Source organism: Urocitellus parryii, chromosome 2 (genome assembly GCF_045843805.1).
Source record: "Urocitellus parryii isolate mUroPar1 chromosome 2, mUroPar1.hap1, whole genome shotgun sequence".
Lineage (NCBI taxonomy): Eukaryota > Metazoa > Chordata > Mammalia > Rodentia > Sciuridae > Urocitellus > Urocitellus parryii.
The window spans coordinates 209,369,466-209,390,580 of NC_135532.1; the positions used below are offsets into that span (position 1 = coordinate 209,369,466).

Sequence of the window (21,115 nt, forward strand, 5' to 3'; positions counted from 1 at the left end):
TTTTCATCATTGGAGAGTGTGGAGGAGGACTTAACTCTTCCATGAGACGGTGGGGAATGTGGAAGTGTTTTTGGATGTCACTAGACTAGGGAAAGAGAGGATGCTATGGGCATTTAGTGGATGCGGTTGAGGATGTTAGGTGCTGTACCCAAGACAATGTCAACAAATCTCATACTCGGTGTGGGTTTCAAACTTTCCACTCCTATTGTGGGAGTTCATGGCAGCATGAACCAAACTGAATTTTATTCATAAATACCATGCATTTTTGCAGTTTTTAATATAATCTGGGTATACCAGAGGCACACTATTGGGTAAACTGGGGAAGACTGATTTATTCAGAACTTTCCCAGGAGTTATTCAAAATTTTGGAAAATCGTTTTGCTGATGCTTCTGCTGTTTATGGACCCTGATTGCTGTAAGTTTGCAGCTATATTTGCCACATTTGTAGGGGACAAACAACCTACTATGCCATTGTTTCTATTTGTTGGGCTTTCAGCACAACAATGTGAAACACATATTTTTGCAATATTGATTTTTTTTTTTTTTTTTTACCTAAACCTTGCCAATTTTATTTAAAGATTAACTGTGGTGGGCCAGAGGTGCAGCTCAGTGGTAGAACCAGTGAATAGCATGGCTGAGACCTTGGGTTCGAGCCCCAGCACCACAAAAAAATTAAAATAAAGAAATTGTTGAGGAGTTTCTTTTTTTCTTTTCTTTTCTTTTTTTTTTTTTTTTTTTTTTTTACAAAATATTTGTTATAAAAGGGGTGCTGGGTCTGATAAAGCTGAGATTGGTAAATCAGGATTCTGATATCTTAGGTACTATTGTCTCTTAGTGCTTTTTTTTTTTTTTTTTTTTTTTTTTTGGTGGTGGTGGCACTAGAATTAATATTGGAGCCAGGGCCATGTGTATGCTACAAGCACTCCACCACTGAGCTCTGTCCTCAGTCTCTTCCAATACTTTTATATGAGAGTCTGCTGTTTGCCAAAAGCAGATCTTTATTTAATATATTCGCTTTGATGAAATCTGGCAATTAACAGCTAAATCTCCTTTGGTTCAGAGGGACTGAAGCAAAGACTGCCCACCTGAGCACACTGGCAAGATCCAAGGGCTGCAGTGTATGATTGTGTGTGTGATTGTGTGTGTGTGTGTGTGTGTGTGTGTGTGTGTGTGTTCTGCACTCATGTACAGTCTGTCTCCCAGGACGGATGCCACAATGTGTGTGTATTAGCAAAAGAGCCAATCTAGTAAGCATCTGGTTTCTCATTTTGGAAAATCAGACTGTACATTCTTCACAAAAATTCTCATTCAAGGTTGAACAATGAGGATTTTAAATGGCCCAATTGTATCTACTTATGAAAAATGATACAACCAGTACTCTAGCAATAATATAATTTGATAAGGAAACTATTCAGATCTTGGGTCACCAAGTATTCTTAAATTATTTTGTTCTGTGTGAGTAGGAATAATTTTAATATGTGATAAAAACTTTATTTTTTAGAAATGATGGTAGAATGTAATGGACATCATTATCCAAAGTACATGTATGAAGACATGAATTGTGTGAATATACTTTGTATACAGAGATATGAAAAATTGTGCTCTACATGTGAAATATGAATTGTAATGCATTCTGCTGTCATATATAAAAAATTAATAAAAAAATTTAAAAAACCCTTTATTTCTACACTATACCTAACATTTCTGTTTATATCTGATGGTAATACTATAAGGTAACTTTTTTTTAAAATTGAGGAAACATACTGGGGTGATTATTCATGTTGTGCACATAGCCTATACAAAGATTTTTCTGCAGTAGTTCTTTTTTTAAAAAAAATGCTTGTCAAGTGTGCTTAAGGTATAAAATTGGATTTAGATTTACTGAGGACCACACTGATCTACTTTATAAGGTAACTGTATTACAAATACAAAAATATCAAAGTTTGCTACTTTTCAAAAAGAAAATCACAGGTAAAATCCCATTGTGTTCTTGAAAAACTTGTCATTATTATTATTATTAGGGAAAGTTTCCACGTGTTTGTGGTTTTGCACTTCTAATCATGCAAAAGTGATGAAAACAAGATGCTCTTTCCTATACAAACAGTTCTGCTAAGAAACACCCATGGCAAAAGTATATTATCTAGGTGCACAAATATGTTGATGGAGAAAACCCTTGATTCTCAGAAAAAATGTAGAGTAATGTGCCCCTGAATACTGACAGCTGCCATAAATTTAAATTGCTAAACAAATTTATTTAAATCTTAAGGAAACTTACATTTTATTTATATGTGGTCCTCTATTTTTGCCTTTAACATTTACTGCAATTTGAATTCCCATGTATGAATAAATAGCCAGCAAAGACTATCTTGGTGCCTGTCAAGTTTCCATTATGCAGCCTATCCCTAAATGCTCCTCAGGTACTGCATGATCTGCCAAATTATATTAGTCGAGGCAATGTCCTCCACCTGTTATCTTTGGTAGTGGGCATTCTAGCCCACTATTCCATAAACACAAGCTGAAAATTGTGCTTTCATTCCAGAACCAACAAAATAACTCTCAATGAGAAAGTGTTTTTTAAAAATTCCTATCAAAAATCGCCATTCAAGAACTTCGTTTCCTGATGCCTCAATTTCCTTATTTGAAAAGCAGTCCTTAAAACAATGTATGGCATATAGTACATACTCTGTGTATCCACACATTATATATAATATATCATTTTTTGAGATGGGGTCTCACTATTCTGTCCAGGCAGGTCTAGAATTCCTGGGCTCTAGTAATCTTCCTGCCTCAGCCTCCCGAGTAGCTGGGACTACAGGTGTGAACCACCATGCTCAGCTCTATGTGCTTAAGAAGAAAATGGGGAAAATTAGTGGAATGTCATTGCCACACACTTTCCAGATAGAGAATAGCTTCTTGAATAATGTATGTTTTTAAAAGAGTAGTAACTCCAAGGATAATACTCCCCAGAATGTAAACCAGGATCCCTGGGAAACAACAGGCCTTTTTTATTCAAAAGTGTTCTATGTAACTATAATCATCCCCTGTTGTTACCCACAAAATGGGACTGTTTATTTGCTTCATAAAGAATAAAAAAAATGTAAAGAATAACTTCTTGCTATTAATTATAAATGTAAAAAAATAATTCAAATCTATCAGTGTAATAAAGATATATTATTTTAAAAACATAACAATTCCTAATATTTATTTCTGATTCAAAATAAAGTTAAGTGACACTATCATTACCTCATAAAAAAAATCACCAAACACATGAAAAAGATTTCATGTGTGTGCTTGTACACACCCACCTACATGAGCAAACATACGCACACTTATCTACATTCACACACACCTTGGGATGCTTCTGTTCCCTTTTGGGGACTCTTACCTTCATTTTCGGTATTGGCCGGCACAGAGTCCACCCCAAAAGGATGCCACGGCTGGAGATCGTCCAGGCTGAACTCTCCATTCACGGGAAGAAGCTCCACGGTGGTTTTCGTTTCAGTCAAAGACGGCATGAGAGCATCGTTTCCATAACTGATTCTTGGTTCGCTGATCATGTTGGCCAAGACGTCATCCGAGTAGTTCTGCTCTTTCTGAAGCAGCTCGTCTAAACAAAACAAACATCTCCTTGGTGAGTAACAAGGATCATAGCGGCAGCAGGAACAGCAGCTCCTGTCCAGCCAGGCAGACCTGGATGTCATTGAGACCCTCCCTCTGGGTACTGTTATCTCCCTCTAACAGATGTGAAAACTGAGGCACCCGGAAGGTAAGCGACTTATGCAAGGTCACAGCTGGCAAGTGCCCTGGGTGGAATCCGAACTCAAAGAGAAGGGCAGCTGGCTGCTGTTCAATGGTCACACCACTCTCCCAGAGGTGAACGATGTCAGGAGCTGTGCTTCCATTCCTTCTCTCTAGCATCCAGTGATCACAAAGGAATCAACAGTGCGCTTTGGTGTGGTGTTTGGGACAGTGTCGTGGTTTGGATCTGGAATGTTCACCAAAGGCTCGCATGTTGAAGGCTTGGTCCCCAGTGCAGCAATGAGCACAGGTGGGGCTTTTTAGAAAGTGATTAAACCATGAGGGGTCCGACCTCTGGACTGAGTTCACAGCTGAAATGACTATTGGGAGGTGGTAAAAACTATAGGAGGTGGGACCTACGTGAAGGCAATGGGTCCTTGGGGACTATATCTTGATCCTGGTCCTCCATCCCTTCTCTGCTTTCTGGCTGCCGTGAGCTGACCAGCTTTCTCTGTAACACCTTCAACCGTGATGCTTGTGCCTTGAAGCTAGCTGACCATGGACTGCAAGTTTTGAAACTATGAGCCAGAATGAACTTTCAACTTTGAAGTAGTTTTTCTCATGTATTTTGTTACAGTGACAGAAAGCTGACTAACATAAGAAGAGTGTCAGCAGCTGGTAAGCTGCAATCTATTTCAATCCAAAGGGCACATCCCATCATTGGAGACCCTGGGGAGTCTTCCTTGAACATGTGCATGGATAAGAAAAGCATTACAGACCATTGGTCTGCTTTATTCTGAAACATTTTTCATCATTTTGTCTTGAAAAAGATCTGTTTCCCTAAATGCTCCTCAGGTGCTGCATAATCTACCAAATTATTCTGTGGTATTTTTAAAAATTAGAGACCCAAAGATGATGCCATATGACCCGGCATACATGTCATTAACAGTCATCCTTATTAAATAGAGTATCTCATTTTCCAATCATACCTCTGCCAAGAGTTTACTGAATTATATATTTCAAACCGATCACTGGTTAGTATTAATGTTGGAGAAAATGAAATCAGATTTAAATTTGATATGTAGCATTTTACTACTGTACTTCAAATTCTTCTTTAACTTTACAAAACCCTTAGAATTTATCTGAAAAATTAAAACTCTGTTCAAATAGACCTATTAAGACAATTTGATGGGATAGCATTAAAGCATACGATTAATATCCTTCCACAGAATCAGTTTTATTGCAAGAGATTATGTAAAATGATAGAATCACAGCAAATTAGTCCTTTTGAAGTCTAATTTGAGTCATAATATATACCTATTCACTGTGGCACAGTTTTAAAATTCAATATTTGATGCTTTCCATGACCTTTCCCTTACAGATAAAAGGTCCAGATTACATTTCCTCCAACTTTTTCAAGTCTTACAAAGTCATAGGTAATGGGTAAAAACTCAGCCAGTATCTGTTTGAATAAATTAAATGGGCTTTTAAAATATATAAATCGTATGCTTGTGACTGTCAAGCACTTGCTATCCTGAAAACAGGATGTCCTGGAAGAATTATTGGTGCTAATACATCCATTTCAAGAGAAAATGAGGGAGCTTGGTTCCCCTGGGGCCATGTTGTCGTTGGTGCCTTTGTGGTATTTACTATTGATTACCTTCCTCCTGCACCTGGAAACATTCTCTGTCTTGCACATACAATACTAAGCTTCTTCCCTATAATGTCTCTGAATAACTCTCCATGTTCCTTTTTCTCCAACCTCTTGGTCTTTATTTTCTTCTAGTACACTTTCTACAATTCTCCCCTTTGGAAAACTCAACATGCTTGGAATTCTAAGTATCTCCTACCTTTGGATGGATCTGAAATGTTTTCCCTCAGCTCTGTCTCCTCTCTCCCACTCTGTATAATCTCCAAGGTTTGGTGGATGTGTTAACTTAGGTCTTCCTCCTGATTCATGAACTTATTTGGTATAGAACTGTACTCAAGCTCCTGCCTTCCTCTTTTCGAATCATCCGTGACTCATACTCACCACTATTGGCAACTTTTAAATTTCATTTCTAAATCCTCTCATCTACATTCCGTTCGCTTTTCCACAGCCCTTTTCCTTGGACCAGGATTAATTTTTGCCTAAATAATTATGACAAGTTTCCTTATTGTCTACTATGGTCTGAATGTCCCACAAAATTCATGTGTTGGGACTCATCCCCCACCGAGGTAGTACTAAAAGGGCCTTTTGGTAACTGATTAAGTCATGAAGGCTCCACCCCCATAAATGCTTAATCAGTGCCTTATGAAAGGGATGCAGGGAACTACCTCAGGACCGTTTTAGCTCTTCTATTCTGTCGTGTGAGGACACAGGGTTTATTCCTGGAGAGGGTGAGGCACTACATGGCATCATTTTGGAAACAGAGAGTCTAGGCTCTTAGCAAACTCAGAACCTGCAAGTGTCTTTTTTTTTTTTAATTTTTATTTTTTGGCACCAGAGATTGAACCCAGATGTGCTTAACCACATCCCCAGCCCTTTTTTATTTTAAGACAGGGTCTTGCTAAGTTGCTGTGGCTGGCTTCAAATTTGTGATCCCTCCTGCTTCAGCCTCCTAAGCTGCTGGAGTTAATGGGTGTGCACCACCATGTCCCCGGCAGTGTCTTGATCTTAGACTTCTAGTATCCAGAATAGTAAGAAATAAATTTCTATTTTCTATTACTGAGTTCCAGATATTGTTATAGCAGCACAAACTAAAATACTGCTCTTTCTACTATTTTTTATTCTTTTTTTTTTTAAAGAGAGAGTGAGAGAAGAGAGAGAGAGACAGAGAGAGAGAGAATTTTTTTAATATTTATTTTTTAGTTCTCGGCGGACACAACATCTTTGTTTGTATGTGGTGCTGAGCGTGTTTGTATGCCTGGTGTTTGTATGCCAGGCGAGCGCGCTACCGCTTGAGCCACATCCCCAGCCCAATTTTTATTCTTATTTGTTCCCTAGATCTTTCCCTAGTAATGGGAATGGTTTTTCCCCACTTCAGTGGGTCCTCATTTCCTTCTGAATTGATCCAACTCCTGGGCCAGACACTGGAGGCCCTCTTGATCTGAGCCCACTAGCCATGTGCCTGACACACATCCCTCAGGCTGAATAGTGTAGGTTATCCCCAGAGGGAACCATGTATTCCCACCATGACAACTTTGTTTTTTGTGCCTATTACCTGGAAAGCTTACCTCTGCTTATCTAAATTATACGAATTATTTAATGCCCAGGTCAGATACCCTCTCCCTTTTGACTCTCCTCTCAAGGTAGGCATTACTAATCTTACAGGACAAGAAACTGAGGCTGGGACAGATGAACCCATCTCTTCAAGATCCCGTGCCAGTAAGCATCAGTGCTGAAATCCAGGTCCTAGGCTGCACTTAGCCCCTACTTATTTCCACCTCCCCTGATATCAGAAGAAGAGTTCAATCTTCGTCTCATCATTGGGCTGCTCATTTACAGGGTAAATGAAGAAACCAGGCATGGTGTCTGAAACCAGAATGTTCCAATGTCTTTAGTAATGTCTTCTGCTCCTGTGGGGTTGTGAGTCGACATAATCACCACTAGCCCTGTGAAATGGTTATTGCTTTTGTCCGGCCAGAAGTCATTTCCCAAATGGGCAGCTGGAGGAGAGGGACCCTGTGTCTACCTTAGCTTTTGGCAGCAAAAAAAGGCAGGGTAGGGAATCACCAGAGTGTTATGGTTTAGATACGAGGTGTTTCCCAAAAGTTCATGTGTGAGACAATGCAAGAAGGTTTAGAGGTGAAATGATTGAGTTATGTGAGCCTTAACCTAATCAGTGCATTAATCCCCTGGATAGGGATTAACTTGGAGGTAGCTGAGGCAGGAGGGTGTGGCTGGAGGAGGTGGGTCAGTCGGGGCATGCCTTTGGGGTATATACTCGGTGAGGTGAGCTTAGTCTCTCTCTCCTTCGTGGAGTGATATCTTGAGCTGCTTCCCTCCACCACACTCTTTCACCTTTACCTGGTTTTACCTGGAATTAGCTATCTGTGGACTAAGACCTTGGAAAACATGAGCCCCCAAATAAACTCTTCCTTCTCTAATTGTTCTTGTCAGGAAGTTGTAGGGACCTTTTCCTCTTTTATCTCTTATACATTGGCAGGAAATTTCCTCCAATAGGCACCAAAATGCCAACTCCCCTGATTATGAGTTTTCCTGATTCATTATATTCACATTCAGAAAATTTAAGTGAAAGAATGAAATATTCAAGAAAAGTTACATTTTTAGCTGAGCAAAAAAAAAAAAAACCCACTTAACCATTCTTTTCATTCAGAGGTGCCAAATAGCAGAAATCTATATTCCTTTCTTAACATAGGAGTTTTAGGGAAAAAATATCCCTGGCTATATGATTTGGAAAAATAAAGTCAATGTGATTTTAAGGAAAAAAAAAAAAAAGAGGTGAATGTGATGGATTATTCCTAGTTGGGGTAGGCTTCAATTGTGTGTTCATAAAATGTCTAAGTCCGTCAGCGACCTCTTGATATTATCAAGGGCTCAAGATTTTACCAACAGTAAATGCACTGGTGCTGGGCAATTGCTCCTGTGACCAAATATGCAGAGCCTCCATGATTATTTCATTGTTCATTTTGAGTAGGACTTCATCTTTGACTCCCACGGTGAAGCTAACCACCTTCTACTGCGATGGTGGGCCTGATGGATTGTCCTTTTATCTGAATTAATTTAATATTTTATTACAATGCTTTAATGGCCTACATTGGGAATTTCCAAAGCTTTTAAGCATCTACATTTGCCAACTGTTGTATTAAACTGAAGGAGTATATTCATTTTCCCTCACCGTAATTTTTTTCCCTTCCTTTTCCCTAGAAGCTGTTATTGCTCAAAATTGCAGCAGTTACTTCTGGAGCCAGATATACCCAGATACCTGAGTTTTGCATTTTAAAGTAGAAATATTTCACTGAGTTCAATGATGGTAATATTTAACTTTTGGTTTAAGCAATAGAGATAATTTCAAATATTAAGACACACAATGAACCCCATCACTTTGCTCTTTTAAAAAGTGCTCTGAGGATGTATTTAGGTATACTTAGAGTAAATAAGAAAAAGCTATCATTGGAAATATTGAAAATGTTTCAAAGAAAGTAACATCAAAAGAGACTAAGTAGTGATTCCACCTACAAGTGGCTGAACTAATTCTGTTTTTGTGGAAGCAACAGATATCCATGATTGTTCATTTTGAGACAAATGACTTAATAAACAAAAGGACTGCTGAATAAGAAACAGATGAATTCTACATAATTCATCTAATGTTCTTTTAATGATCAACCCACTGGCCAAACTCCTTCTAAAAATTCAATGGCCACATTTTAGGTTTCTAGAAAATAAAGTTTATTGACATTGTGTCAATCTCAATTCTCTTTTTACATGCTTCATAATTCCTTGTGATTACTGAACGATATCTCAGCCTTTCTACTGTAAAACATGGCTGGTCCAAGGTCTGGTTTGGAGACCGGTGATCACAAGGTTGCCAGGCTTGCCATATTATCTTCTGCCAAGGATTGATCTGTCATTGCCAGTATAATTTTCATTTTGATTCTTCTGGCTCCTTGTGGAAAAAAGAATTATCTCTACCCTCTATGCAAAACTCAAATTTCTTTTAGATCTTGTCTCACAGAGGATTCTCACAATCCTTATCATTTAAATAGGTATTTACTTACCCACCTGCCTGAAAGGACTGAGGATCACACCCCACACACTCCATAATACACACCATCCATCCTAACGCAGCTGCACTGAAGTATTTTGTAAAAGGGATGTAATTTTTCCCTATCAAGAAGTCACTATAAATCAACTGTCATCCATTCTAGGCATTCTGCCCACACCAGTACTATGAGATCAGATTTAATTTTCCAATCAGAGTTTTCTGCATGTCTGATTCTTGGCTTGGCATATTACTGCTATGCCGTTTATCTTATTTAATGTCTCCATGGCCTCTGAAACTCCTTAAGCCTGTATTCCTCATCCATAAAATTCTGGGCTGTTGGTTGGGTGGTCTTTGTAGTTCCTTCACATAAATCCTGTTATCTCAACTCCTGCTACTTGAGTGTCCTCTGTGTGTTTGTTAGAAATGCAAAATTTCAGTTCTCAAAATCTGCACATTAATGAGACCCCCCAGGTGACTCTCCACCATGTTGACTACAACACGAGCTGTTCAAAGGCACCACTAGGCCATGGCCTCAGCTATTCCTCGATAAAAGACAAAACAAACCTAAGAACAGAACATAAAGATAAAAACGGGTATAAAAAAATGATCATTGGACAAAGAAGCAATACTTCCAGAGGAAATTTCACCTCCAAACACTTTAAAGTCTTGTTCTTAGAACCAACACACTGATGTCCTGAAGCTATCATTCCCGGTTGCGTTTTTGTACTCGAAAGCCACAGGAAAGTCTGATCTCCTTCTTCACCAGACCACTTTTAAGGCAGGAAGTCACATATCAGCAAGAGCTAGGATGCATTCAGGCAACAGGTCAGTGTCATACAGCATGACACTTAAAGGGGCATCAGGGGGGGTCGGTCACATGTCACCTCGGGGCTCTTCCCAGAAAAAGAGTAGCTCTCCCCCACTGAGGACACTTTCAGCAGACCAGTCTGGCTGATAAGTTGATTTATTACAAAGTAGGAACACACCAAAGGTTCAGTGGAGGAGAAGCTGTTTGGAATGCTGAACTGGAGATTCTCTCTAGGGTCTTCAAGTGGTTTGTGCACGGTGGGGGGTGTTTTAATCAGTCATCGGTGATGCTGTAGCTATGTTGTGATGCCACTGGGACATGCTATGACACATTAAAAGCAAGAGACAACTGACTCACGACAACATCCATTTCTAAGGCCTTTCCATATCTACTCATCAGCTCATTTGATACCTACGATGATCTTTAGGTTGGGAGTATCACCCTGCTGAGCACAGAATAAACAGACATCCATCCCTGGAAATATGTTTAAAATCAGTAACTGGCATATGCCTGTCATCCCAGAGGCTTGAGAAGCTGAGGCAAGAGGATAGGGAGTTCAAGGCCAGTCTCAGCAACTTAGTGAGGCCCTGGGTAATTTAGTGAGACCCTGTCTAAAAAGGGCTGAAGGTGTGGCTCAGTGGTTAAGCACCCCTGGGTTCAATCCCTGGTGCCCACGATCCCTACCCCACCAAAAAAAAAAAAAAAAAAAAGTAACTGAAAGAACTGGTGTCTCCCAATTTCTAATGCAACCTTGTCAGGAAAATTCCATTTGACAGAAGACAAGGTTACTTTACACTGATTAGGAACTAACACTTTGGAAGCATCACCCTACACATCCACCATCACAAATGCCCCAACTTTTACACCTTTTTTTGATAGTTTTGAGAGGACGAATTTGATTTTATATATCTATTTATTTTTCTCTAGATCTATATAGAAAAATAGATATGAAGACACTATGGTAAAAGAGGTTAAAGTCATAGTCTGAGAACCCCTTGAGGGTATTTGAGCAGCAAAGTTAGGTGAGAAGAGCATCACAGCCAGGTGAGGCTCCTTCCTTTAACTGTGTGAGGCCTTCCCAGTCATGTCCATCTTCAGGGTCGGTCCGTCCTCAACAGTGTCTCTGGAAACGCTGCCTCACTCTTCCTTAGAGTTCCCTTCCTCAGAAGATGGGAGGAGGACGACAGCCACGTGAACTCCCTGCCTCTGGGTTTCACCAGCTCCAAGTCACATTTAAAAATCACTCAGACTGACTCGGAGCTGCTGAACAGTGCATTTATTCTATACTCAATCACATAAAATATCCTTTTTTTTTTGTTTTAATCCACAATATAAAAATGTAATGAGTAGGACAGTTCAATGGCTGAGAGTGAAACAGGATCCTTTTCCAAGTTGGGGAAAAATTTATAGACATATTATCACAAAATAATGCTGTCCCACAAATCCAGTTTTTATCTTGACCTCCGGAAAATTAGGACACTCCTCTTATTTTTAGCCACACTATCAATTCTGAAAATCTTCCAGAGTTAAAATTCAGACTCCATGTCTAAATCTGGATTTATTTTTATTTAGCAGCTTCCTGACTACAGATCTTTAAATGGGGCATGCTTTGTCCACTTATGGCAACAAACTGTCCCTGGAGGGGACACAGACAAGGCTGCACATCATTCGTGATAATATTCCTTACTGCAAATGACATTTTCCTGAAATATCATTTGTCTGGCTTTGACTGAAGGTAAGGAAAGAGTCCCGTTTCATTTAGGACAAATTTCCTTTTGGCTTTCAAACATCAAACAACTTCTATCTACCAATGGCATCGGTCAGAAATCAAGATAAAAGCCAGCCAGGCTCCCTGGCATCTGAAAGCAGATTAGAAGGCTTCTTTTTCACATTTCCTTATGGAACGTGTGCCAATGTCCTGATCTTATTTCCAACTACATTAGGGGGGTCTTAATCCCATGTGGGTGGTCGGCAACCTAAAATCAGACTAAAATGAAGGTTTACACAGTATAGAAATAATCTCTGAAAGTATGCTGTGCTGAGGTTGCAATTCTCATATAGACTATACGGATGCTTTTGTTTTGATGAAATTAGTTAAGAATTCAAGTGAAAGAGCCATTAGGTCGGCAACTCACTTTTTAAAATGAAGGGATTTTTACATAGCTTTTTTGGATTATTTCTGTTAAGTCTGAAATTTTATTAAAATAAAAACAGTGCTGTAGACATCACTGTACCTCTATGTACATAGCTGGATGGTTTCCTCTGGTTAATATATAGTGAAATTGTATTACAACATGGGCCTTTAATTTAAGCTAATACAAACTGCACATTCTCTGCAAACAAAAATCAAAAATGAATAATATTTTTATGCTTCACATCCTTTAAAAACAAGAAAAGTCTTTCATATGGTCTTCATCCCAAGAATCAGTTCTCTCTTCACATGCTAGAGGAAAAACTGGCTGTCTTGAGCTAGTTGCGAGATGTGCATTTTTATGGCTGAGCTAATGGAATTTTAAGGAAATTATTATGTGGCTTTCTTTCTTCAAAACTGTCCTTAACCTCTGCAGCAAAGCTATGACTTCACTGTGGTTTATATCTATTTATGTATAAAGGAATCAGTTGATACTAATTACAAGAGTAACATACATTCAGTGCAAAAAATGTAGAAAAAAGCAATAACAAAAACTCATTTGCAATCCCACTACCAGAGATGACCAAGAGTAATTATATTTTTTGTTAAATGTATTTATCCTTTGAGGAATTGTATTTCATCTCTTCCCCATCCTCATTTTGTTATCTGTGTTTTTATTTATTTTTTTTATACCAGGGATTGAATCCACGGGTGCTTAACCACTTAGCCACATTCATAGCCCTTTATTATTTTGAGATAGGGTCTTGCTGAGTTGCTTAGGGCCTTGCTAAGTTGCTGAGGCTGGCTTTGAACTTGTGATCCCCCTGTCTCAGCCTCCTAGGCTGCTGGTATTACAGCTGTGCACCATTATCTCATTTTTGTCACTGTGGAAAATGAAATCAAATATATTTTGAGGCTACTAACATGCAGATAGTGCTTGGAATTAGGATTATTAGATTTGAGGATGCAGAAAGATGGGTTCATGATGAAGAATCCTCCAATTTCCTGCTTCAGCAATTAGTTTCCAGTTTTTTTTTGTGGGGCTCTTTTGCATACTTGGTAGTTTTCCTGAGTGTTTTGGGGGTTTTTTTTTGGTTGTTTGTTTTTACTTCTAAGTTCTTAGATTTAAACTGGCAAAATGAAATGTGACGTTTACTAATATGAAATAGTATCATATTTCTTTTTAAAAAGGCTAATGCTTTTTAGGGTGGACAAAAAGAGAGCGAGCAGGGCTGGGGATATAGCTCGGTTGGTAGAGTGCTTGCCTTGCATGCACAAGGCCCTGGGTTCTAAAAGAAAGAATGAGGGAAAAAAAAGAAACCTCAAAAAAGTTTTCCTGTGCTTGTGTACATTTTTTATAAATGCTACGTCATTCAGAAGCCTGTATACAATGTGAGCCCAGTGTCTCCTGGTCCCTTCTTTGATGGTTGTTGGGGCGTTTTGGGCATCAATCCATAGGGGCCCCTTTTCTGTATCTGAGCTCTGCCCCAATTAAGAGAGCAGCAGAGAGAGATCAAAACATCACCTTTACTTCTGATAAAGGCCAGGTCCCTACTGGCCCACATGATGGTTTCTTTGGGGAGTGAGTTACATGAAGGGCAGACACTCAGCTTATCCAGTTGCATGTGGGCTGGATTTGACCTCCAACTTGATCCTTTGGCTGCACAAGATGAGGGAGGGAGAACCGGCCATGCAAGACACACCCATAGCACAGCTGCAGAGAGCCATGCTGGCTGTAGACGAGTACTGATTGGTGGTCACTGGGTGGTGTCCCTACAGCTCTGTCCTGTAGGCTCCACATAAATGTGGCTCTGCCATGGTCCTGTCTGACCAGCACCCTTTCCCACAGTCCTTTCTGACCAGGTAAAAGACATCTCGGTGTGCACCAGGGCAGATGAATGAAAGGGAAAACGTGCCTCTCCCCAAAGACAGCCATCACTCTGGGGGTGTGAAGAAAGCACATTCTAACCGCTTCGTGTTGATAAGTGATTAATTGATAGAATTTTACACTATAAAGCATACAAAAATTGGTTAGCATGGATGGTGAGCTCACGTCAGAAAGGCTTTCAACATCCATACGTAGTTAATTTCTTAGTTAATTTGAGTGTCCCTCAAAGAGCTTTAGAGATTTATGCTGATAATTGTAAGAAGAGGTAAAAGTGTAAGATTAGGTCAGATACCTATCTCTTCACGAGGGGGGATGGGCTCCTGTTCCTGGAGACATCATCTTCCTGTACAGGTTAGCTCATTCGAAATGACAATTTATGTAGGTAAAAATCTAAACACACCCTCTCTGCTTTCCCACACACAAAACTCTCTTTCCTGTGAGCAATTCTAGGCACAGCAGTGGCTCTCCATGCTGCAGATTACTCATGTGCCCCCTTAATGATATTTAGGGAAATCCAGCCTGGAAGTGGCAGGAGCTTGGCATCTGGGACTTGGCAATGGATGGCAACATCTTTTTAGGAGGGTATTCACAATGCACAGGCGTGAGAGAAGCCAAAGGGACCCACTTTAAGGAAAAGGATATGGGACGAAGGAAAGTCAAACGACTTTATCATTAACTAGGAGTTCATCCATTCGTTCACGTGTTCAGCAATCCTAACATCTTCTAGGTGGGTGTTAGAAATAATGTCTTTTTTTTTTTTTAACTAAAAAAAACTCATGCTTCAGAGAAAAAGAGTGGCAGAAGAATAACTCCTATAGAAGTGTTATGGTCGGAATAACAACAGAGTGAGAAAGAATTGAGATTGAGTTTTGGGGCTAGGGGTAGTGATTATATGGTTTGAAGCTGAGTGTCCCTCAAAGGTCCACGTGTAAAGGTTTGGTGCACAGGTGGAGCTATTGGGAAGTGGTAGAACCCAGATGTGGGGCTAATGGGGGGCCCTTAAGTCACTGGGTCTGGGCCCTTAAAGAGGACTGTGGGACCATGGTTTCTTTCTTTGTTCCCATAAGCCCTCTTGCCATGAATTGCTGTCATCCACCACCAGGGGTCAAACCATTGGGGCCACCTGATCTTGGACTCTGACTTCCAAAACTGTGAGTTACATCAACATTTTCTCTTTATAAAGTTGACTGCCTCCGGTATTTTGTTGTAGTAAGGTAAAGTTGATTAACTCAGTGATCCAACAGCAGGACCCAACAGGAAAGAGACTGCCACCCTAGCAGACACAGGTCTGTGTACCATGGCACAGAAGACAGGCTGACCAGGGCTTCTGGGTCAAGGGAGAAGTGAGGGGGAAGGCAGCTTAGACACTGCAAGGCTTTCAGTGGGACATCCCGAGGGCAGAGGAATGTACTGACCTGTACCATGAGTATACTATGAGCAAAATCCCAGACTAGAAATTTTACAGGCCAAGTGATCTGTGATCCATCAACAAGTAAAGAAAAGAAAGGAATGGAGGGGAAGCCTGGGGTTTAAAAAGAGACTTAAAAGACATGCGATCCTTAAAGATGGGCAAGAGGACAGCGGGTGAGGATACACAAGAGAGTGACGTGGAAGTGGCACAAGGATCGGCAGTGGGTGCTTGGGTGGTGATGGTGGTGGTTGGGTGGCTGTGACTCGGACAGGGCAGAAACACTATCAGGAGATCAGGCACTATTCTAATTCTTGACCTGCCCTTAGTCTATGCAAAGAGCAAACCTGGGGGAGAAAGACAGGTTCGATTTGGACGTGTTGAGTTTGTGAAATTCCTGGACATGGCGACAGATGTCTTGGAAGTCACTGGAAATATGAACCCAGAACACCCTCGACCAGGTTGAAACAGCCCTCAGGGAAGCACCAGAATATAGAGAGGTGTTCTCCTGACGTGAGAAAGGGGGAGGTGCCCTCATTAGATTAGCCCAAAGGGATTTATCGGATATTGAATTCTGCTAAGTGAACAGCTCCACCCACAGTGAAGTGCCACGTCCTTGCTGGAAATTCTTCATATTATCCAACTAGAATGCTTCACCCAGTGAAATAAGATGAGTGGCTGTTAAGAAGTCTAGAGTGAGTAAGGCATTCCTTATCCAAATAAAGAGTTATGGGTCTTTTCTTTCAAATCAAACCATTTTAATATGAGCATTCGTAAGGTAATAGATAGCAACTTTACTATTTTTCCTTTTCCTGCAAAGAACAAAGGAGAAAATTGTGTAGGAGGTGAAAAGTAAAGTCCACCTACCCTTTTTATTGATCTGATTTTAGAGACTCGTTCCCTGCAGACGATGATGAAGGGAAAAGGGGTGTGGTGTCATAGAGGCCAGTTCTGCTTGAATTACCTAGAGAACCTCAAATCCTGGTGCTTACAAGATGTGCTCCACTCGACATGATGCGAGTACCCAGCTGGCCACTCCCTCACTAAGAAGGGACGACATCATTCCCTAAATAGTAAAACAACTATTTACATAGGATTAGGTGTTCTAAATAATCTAGAGACGACAAAGTCTATGAAATAATATGCATGCATTATATGCAAATACTACTGTCATTTTATACAAGGAACTTGAAGATCCATGGGCTTGGGGATCTCTAAATGGGTCCTGGAATCTGTCCTTCTTGACACCAAGGGATGAGTGCCCGGCTTATGGGCCTCACATGGGAGAAATTGCTCCAGTCTCTTCAAACCATTTCTAAAGTCCACACTTCCTAGCCTCAGTGCAAGACCTCATACAAGTTCTTTCTGATATTGCTCAAAATGTGCACAGAATCCCAGTAATTTATTTTCTTAAAAAAAAAAAGTTACTTTAGAATACTGTTTTCGGGACAGCACAGTTAACCTTTCCTTACCTCCTGCTCTGCTTTCAAAGCATTTCAACTTGAAACTAAAAAAAAAAGTAACTACCTTTCTCTAAATACATAATATTAAAGTGCAATCATCTTCAATAATGTGTAATTAATGTACTTAAAAGTTTAGAACTCTCATAATTACCATAGTGCTCCAACGTCCTTCTAGAAAAAATAGTGTGATGTAAGCAATATTTATTAAAATACACTTTAAGCTTCAACAATGAATTGAAAAATGATTCACATTACAGTGCATTTATACATGTCTTTTCATCTTCCGAGTATGGTAAACACTAATTAATCCTGGCTAATTAAAACAGCCATGGTATACAAATTTACTCATTCATCTGCCTCAAGCAAAGAAGCATTTAAAACTTTTCACAATTTGCTATCAATTAAATATGGAAACTATTTTTTTTAAATGGAGAGGTCACAGATTCATGATACGTAGTTCTTCGATTTAAATTCAATAGTGTTTGAGAAAGAATCTTAGACAACATTTCAGATTCTCAGAAGTAAAGGGAAAAGGAAAAAAAAAACACAATTGATCCCTAAAAATGTTAAGTCCTAATCCTGAATGCCCATAAATATGACATATGCAACTAGTGTCTTTGTAGATGCTATCAAGTTGAGGCCATGCTGGAGTGGGACAGCTCTTACGTCTTACTAAAGGAAACACACAGAGACAGAAACATTGCATGAAGAAACATGCTGAGTGAAGACGGAGGTGAGGACACGAATGGTGAATCTACAGTCCAAAGAAAGGCCAAGGACAGGCAGAAGCAAGAGAATGCGATGGAAGAGATTCTCCCCAGAGCCTTCAGAAGGGAGGTGGCCCTGCCAAAGCCTTGCTCTCAGACCTCCAGCATGCACAATGTTTAAGAGAACACATTCCAGACAGTTTAGGCTTCCTGGATTATGGTGCTCAGTCACTAAAAACCAATACACTGCCTGTGTAAATGGGTAATACCTATTTGCTGGTAAGACAACCCTTTCTGGCTACAACAGACACACTGGAGTAGAATATGGTTTTGTAGTGAGCTTTGGTTAAGAACAAGGAGCTCTGTAATCCTGCAGTCCAATGTGGCCCTATTAGCATAGAGTTTTCCCTCCGAGCACCAGGAAGTCTTTCTGTGAGACTAAACATGCCCTCCTCTCAGGTCTGTTCCTCTCCTCCATGCCCTTCTGCAGGGACCATTTCCATTTCCCTTCCTTGACCATCAGTGGCTGTGTGTCTTATCCCGAGAAGACCATGAGAATTTTGGATGCTAGTGTCAATCCCTAAACTCAGCAATAAGGTGGAGGGGCCTCTGTTTCTCACACAGTGTAAAGATGGAGGTTAGACATCTACATTCAGTGAAGTTAGGATGACTGGAGTATTCCATAAAATCTAGTGTCATTTCCTCTCCAAGAAGCCAAAAGCCAAGCTGTCCTTGGCAACATGATGTGTGGCAAGTGCCTGGTGGGTTTCGGGTTTCGCTGGCGCCAGAGTGATCAACACCGCCATCTCTGAGCCAGAATGGGCCGGCCGTCATGTTTGTATCTAGCAACTACTGGACTCTGGATTACTGGAGTAATCCATAAAATCTAGCTTATCGATTCAATTTAGGGTTCACATTTGGCAAATCGGGTCTTAAAACAATTTCCAGTTGTCTACAGTTGTACTTTTATTCTGATATGAAATCTGGCTGGTTGGACTTGAATAGTTTATAAAATGAGTGCTTAGTAGCAGTATCTAGGTTGTTTGTGACCCTTTGGCTCAGGACATGAGAAAGCCTGTTTAACGGCACTGGTTGTGGGTTGCCATGCTCTGCTGTCATACAGTCTAGTCTGTGTAGGTTTACCACTGTGAATGTCTGGCGTCAGTCATTCAGAGACAAAGAGAAGAGGGTAGGTACATTAGCTTAAAAGACATTTTAAAAATCTGTCAGACCCTTCCCTGCCAAGTAAACGCTCTTGGATGTGAAGCTCATAAAGGCTGCCAAAGGGAAACCTGGTGTTTTAGTCCATTTTGCACTGCCATAACAGAATATGGAGACGGGGTAATTTATAAAGAATCGAGATTTATTTGGCGCAGAGTGCTGGGGGCTGGGAAGGCCAACTGCCATGGTGCAGGCATCTGGCAAGGGCCTCTGTGCAGCGCTGTAACATGGCCAAGGGCAAGGGCGCACGTGTGAGATGAGAAGAGAAACCAGACAGAACTCACCCTTTCATCAGGAGTGCACTCGGGCCCTCTCCTGTGATCCTAAGGCTCCCTCAGGACTTGCTCATCTCTTAAAACCATGATCGCAATTAAATTTCAACATGAATTTTGGAGGGGACATTCAAGCCATGTTACCTGGCTCCAACGGCTTAGGGTATAGAAGCAGGGCAAGAAAAGTACCTTTCATGGTCTCCCCTGATTTTCTATTTCTGAATATAAAACTCGAGTGCAATAAATTAGATAATGGTTGAGGAACGAGGAAGGGGAGGTAGACTGCATCTACTGAACGCAGGATTTAGTCAACTGTCATGGGCTGAAGTGTATCTTCCCCAAGTTCATATGTTAAAGTGACTTTATTTGGAGATAGGGCCTCTAAGGAGGTAACTGATATTAAAGGAGGTCATAAGAGTGGGACCATAATCTAGAAGGACAGCTGTTCTTATAAGAAGGAGAAGAGACACCAGAGATCTTTCACTTTAAGAAAGGACTTGTAGTTCAGTGGTAGAGCGCTTGCCTAGCATGTGTGAGGCACTGGGTTCAATCCTTAGTACCACATAAAAATGTATAAAAGCATTGTGTCCATATACAACTAAAAAAAAAAATTAAGTGGACATTTGTAAACCAAGGAGAGAGGCCTCCCCAGAACCAAGCTGCTGGCTGGCACTTTGTTCTTGAATTTCCAACCTTCACTACTGTGGGAAATTCAATTTCTGTAATTTAAGCCATTCAGTCCATAGAATAACTAAATACCACAGACTGAAGAATTTTTTAAAAAGGAGAGATTTCTTTAGTTCATGATTCTGGAAATGCAAGAGCAAGCAAGGCTCCCACATCAGGCCAGGGCCTTCCTGATGGATCATGCCCCAGCACAGGGGGCCTCACTTGTGAGACAGAACAAGCATGCCAGCTCAGGTTTCCCTCTTCTGAGAAAGTCACAATATCACCATGAAGGCCGACCCCATGACCTCCCAAAGGCCCTGCCTCCAAATGACATTAATAGATGAATTTGAGGACTAAGTTTCCATATGAGTTTTGGAAGGAACAACTCAAGGACCATGGTACCACCCTAACCCGCTAATCCACCCATCTAGTCATGCCCAGAGGAAAGAAAGCACAAAGGTCAAACTGGCTTTTCTTTCTTCTTCTGTTCCATTTTGAAAAGGTTACAGCTGGAAAGGATCAGAGCGGAGTAAATCACTTTGTTCCCTCGGGACGTGCAAGGAATTTCTCGACCTTCTCCTGCATGGAGATGACAGGGCCATGCTCTATTTCAGATGTGATGATCCATTTCAGATTCTATTTCTATTTCAAATCCTCATTTTAGGATTTGAAAGCATACTTGAAACCTGGAGTTTTTCTTCTTCTTTACATTTTAGGATCTTTCCCCAAACCATTCCAAGTGCTTCCCTCTGCTACCTTGTTTCACTTCAAGTGGAAGGAAAAATCTAAATGACAACCTCCCCATGTGTCTCGGGCATTTCCAGTTGTGTAGTCGATTTGCCTTGCAGGACAAAAGAGATGGTATATGATTTGTACAATTTAAGAAACAATGGAGTTTCTCCTGTGTACTCCTGTGTACCCCAAAAAATACATACAGAATTGCAAACACAGTTGCCTTTCAGGACTGGCAACTGGAGTTGTACAGTACGCAGCTTATCTCTTCTGGGTAATTTTTTAGCCATTCTCTAAAATGACACATAGTTCTTGACTTAACCACAAGGCCATCTGACAACCATCCAAGATTAAGCTTTCACCATTTGTC

The 21,115-nt window shown here is 40.5% G+C and overlaps 1 protein-coding gene across 6 annotated transcripts in view; it reads right to left on the reverse strand.

Moving 5' to 3' along the window:
- The window catches only part of App (amyloid beta precursor protein), a 240,611-nt gene that overhangs the window by 20,940 nt on the left and 198,556 nt on the right, over positions 1 to 21,115 (reverse strand). For all 6 annotated transcript variants that reach the window (XM_026396151.2, XM_026396150.2, XM_026396149.2 and 3 more), the window contains one exon: positions 3,386 to 3,607. In XM_026396151.2, coding sequence (XP_026251936.1) covers positions 3,386 to 3,607 — 222 coding nt within the window. The remainder of the gene's footprint in view (positions 1 to 3,385; positions 3,608 to 21,115) is intronic.